Source organism: Triticum aestivum, chromosome 4A (assembly GCF_018294505.1).
Source record: "Triticum aestivum cultivar Chinese Spring chromosome 4A, IWGSC CS RefSeq v2.1, whole genome shotgun sequence".
Lineage (NCBI taxonomy): Eukaryota > Viridiplantae > Streptophyta > Magnoliopsida > Poales > Poaceae > Triticum > Triticum aestivum.
Genome location: NC_057803.1, coordinates 446,951,794 through 446,955,550, shown reverse-complemented (window position 1 = coordinate 446,955,550; position 3,757 = coordinate 446,951,794). Strand labels below are relative to the sequence as shown.

The following is a 3,757-nucleotide window of genomic DNA, read 5'->3' as shown; positions in this document are numbered from 1 at the left end:
TACATTCAGCAATTGACTAACGGTTAACTAACGTATAACAGATCTGAATTTTTTGACTTCCTCCCAGTTTTGTTTTTTCTCTCTTTTTTGAACTCATGGAATTCTTTCCACTTATCACCGTCGGTAACTATTTATTTTATGTGTTTGAACTGGCATGAAATTATATGATCTTGGATTTCTTCAATGGACACCTTCAGTGTCAGCTTCATATGACGTAGACAGTATCTAGCAAGAAACTGAAACTTGTGGAAACATCTTCAATCGTCCACACACACACACAAAAAAAAAACACAGGCAGCAAAAGATGCACGAACCAAACGATGTAAGTCACCAGTGCAACTTTATTGCTCAACTAGCATCTAATATTACTCTTCCCAAGCAAGGAAAGCTTATCTATCAATTTGATGATACAGCAGCAACTGAAGTTTAGAAGCCACACATCCTTAACACAAACAATTTAACGCATGTAATATGTGGAATTGCTTGTCAGGTACGTACAAGAGATGTACCAGCACTATATAAGCGTGGATATATCTATCTATCTATGTCTATAATCAGACATTAGATTGAGAAAACAAGCTAGGTGGCATCAGCTGCAATCCATGATGACCAGGCGTAGAGCACACGCCCCTTCCACCTGTGTAGCAACCACCGCTGATCCGCATCAACAACAAAGTTCCTGTGGTAGTTGTCCTTGACCTTGTCCAGCACAAGCTTAACAACCACTGGATTCAACGGCAGCTGCCTCAGCCCAGCCCGGTGGTTCCGGAGCTGCCACTGCTTGTACGTCTCAGGGCGCTCCACCCGGTCCGCACCTTCACATGCTAGGACATTCAGGCAAGACCGGCCGAAGATGTCGCGCTCGAGCAGCAGACGCCCTTCGTTGTCCCGGGGGGCGGTTGTGTCCAGCAGGTCGAACTGGGCCGAGTAATGGAACAGTGCCTCGCGGAACCGTGTCAGAAAGGATGTAGCACCGTATGAGCCATTCATGATGCCATGGATGAACACATCTGGACGCATCTTCCTGATGTTGTTGAGGACCTGATCCCTAGGGCTTGGACCATCAAAGCCGAGGCTTTCGTCCATCAGGTGCCTGAAGTGACAAAGACTGATCACCACAAGCACCTCGTCCCGGTCGATGTTCAGGTCCTCCGGCCGGACAGTCTCCCGCTTTGCTGGGATACCACGGAACTTAAACGGCACGCCGAACACGCGGGCGAAGTTGCTGAGCCTGTGCCCCGTCTCCTCGATGTGGTAGGCTCCGTGGAACCCAGGTTGAGGGAGGTCAATGCCGGTGATCCTCACCTCCGGCGGCCCGCCTTCTCTAGCCGCGAGCATGCGTAGCAAACCCGGCCACTGGAGCCCTTGATTCAGACCATAGTCCACAATGTGCAACCGTCTCTTACCTGCCACAGCATTGCAGATGGTCTTGTCGGCGAAGATGTACGCCACCTTCTTGCAGCAGCAAGCCGCCATGTAAAGCTGGTTGGCCTTGAGGAAGTCGGCTACCGAGATGCGGCTTAGTAGGAGTGACTGGTAAAGCTCGCTCCCCCTACCCGCCAGCCGTGCCTCCAGCCCATTGGCGAAATAATGCGCCAGCCTTTGCCCTGCATCCCCCTTCGGGGACGAATGCTGCCTGATTCGCTTCAGCAGCTCAATGGCGCTCTGGCGGTTGTCCGTGGACAGCGCCTGAGCGCAGTTGAGCAGCAGCGTGTGCAGGTCCACCATCTCACTGTCATCCACGGCCTTTCTCGACCGGCCGTTCTTCCGGCTGTTCTTCCCGGGCTCGCCGTCCACTGCGGCGGTCAGGTTCTGAGTCCCCTTCATGCATATCTCGTGTTCCTGGAACATCATTTCGTCAAACATCTTGCGTTCCTCCTGCTCCGGCATCATCAATTTGCTGGGCCTGCCCACATCCGGCTCCAGTGCCAGTGCGGCCCTCTTCTTGTTGTTGAGGCTGACAGCATTCCCGCCTCCCACCACTGTCCCCTCGTTGATGGACAGGGTGATGTCGGGCGGCAAGAACTTGCTAGCCTCCTCCATGCCTTTGAGGAAGGCCAGGTTGAGCATGTCCTCGTCGCGGGGCAACAAGTGATTGAACAAGTCAGAGCTCGGCCTTTTGGCCATCTCGTCGCCGTTGAGGAGCCCTGGGCTGTGATTGTCCGGGGAGGCGGAGGCATGGCCGTTGACGTCGGTGTAGGGCGGCCGTGAGATCTGGACTGGTGCGTCGTCGGGCGATGCCGATGCCGATGCCGAAGCAGTTGCGGTGCTGGGGGTGGTGGAGGCAGTTGCGTCGGAAGAGGAGGAGGGCGAGGAGGTGGAGCCGCTGGCGCTGGCGCTGTCGGCGAGGTCGACGAGGATCTGCGCGAAGGGCTGCTGCGCGCGCAGGACGGCGGGGTGGTTGGGGTAGAGGTAGAAGAGGTGGTCCTCCGTGCCCTCCTCCATGAGCAGGCGCGAGATGTAGGGGAGCACCATGTCGTCGAAGGAGGAGTGGCCGTCGTCGTCGCGGGGCGTGGGCGGCAGGTCGAGGAAGAGGGACGGGGACGGCGGCTCGAGGCGCGCAAGGAAACCCTGCTGCCCCAGGAACTCCTCCGGCGTGGCGGCCATTGCGCTTCTGGCTGGTAAGTACTTGACACTGGAGTAGAGTAGAGTAGCTATCTAATGCTGCGTTGAACATTACCCCGCTGCTTTTCTTCTTCTTTAAAAGGATGGGATGGAATGGAAGCATGACCATGGAGGAGCGAAGGTTCCAGGAAGGAGCCGGTGAGATGAGAAATGGAGGACAGCAAAATGAATGAAGCTGGCCCGTGCAGTGCAGTGCAGGTGCACCAACCCAACCCTAGCAAGCAAAGCAGAGTACGTATGTGATGGGCATTGACCGTCCCCGCGTTCCCCGGGATCATATCTATCTTTGCATCCAGCCTCAAATGCATACTCCCAACAACAATTCTGTTGGGAGGTAGCACTACAATTTTGACTCGGTTGCATATGCTTCCGTACATGTAAACATGATGCTTCAAAAGTCATAGCCAGAGATGGATGGAGATGGACTAAACTGCTCTTACCTACTTATTAGAGGACATCGGATAGTTAGCTTTGGAACAAAGTTAGTTACCGAGAGATGCTTAGTGCGGCGTGTTTCCCCCTCTACGCGCATGGACTTAAAATAAGTGGCAACTCAAGCCTGCAAAAGCACAGATTGACCAACACGAGCAATGAGCATCTATCTAACCTCTGACCACAAGTTTAATTACTCCCTACACTGCTATCTAACCTCTGATGCGTTCACAAATTGATCAACGAATAACTAACATATGCTCCCTCCGTAAATTAATATAAAAGCGTTTAGAATACTAAAGTAGTGATCTAAACGCTCTTATATAAGTTTACAGAGGGAGTTGTTGGGAACGTTGCAGAAAACAAAAAATTTCCTACAGTTTCACCAAAATCCATCTATGAGTTCATCTAGCAACGAATGATTGGATGCATCTACGTACCTTGTAGATCGCGAGCGGAAGCGTTCAAAGAACGGGGATGAGAAAGTCATACACGACGTGATCCAAATCACCGAAGACTTAGCGCCGAACGGACGGCACCTCTGCGTTCAACACACGTACGGAGCAGCGACGTCTCCTTCTTCTTGATCCAGCAAGGGGAAAGGAGAGGTTGAGGAAGATGGCTCCAGCAGCAGCACGACGGCGTGATGGTGATGGAGCTGCAGTACTCCGGCAGGGCTTCGCCAAGCACTATGGAGGAG

General features: G+C 53.0%; 1 protein-coding gene across 1 annotated transcript; it reads right to left on the bottom strand.

Annotated features, from left to right (window-relative positions):
- Positions 1 to 323: 323 nt before the first annotated feature.
- Positions 324 to 3,023, bottom strand: LOC123086280 (scarecrow-like protein 14). Its single transcript, XM_044508012.1, has one exon. It carries the CDS (start codon positions 2,605 to 2,607, stop codon positions 580 to 582), a length of 2,028 nt encoding a protein of 675 aa, XP_044363947.1. The 5' UTR covers positions 2,608 to 3,023; the 3' UTR covers positions 324 to 579.
- Positions 3,024 to 3,757: the final 734 nt, after the last annotated feature.

Excerpts from the sequence above, each read along its gene's own strand:
- LOC123086280 (XM_044508012.1), bottom strand. The coding sequence starts at position 2,607 with ATGGCCGCCACGCCGGAGGAGTTCCTGGGGCAGCAGGGTTTCCTTGCG.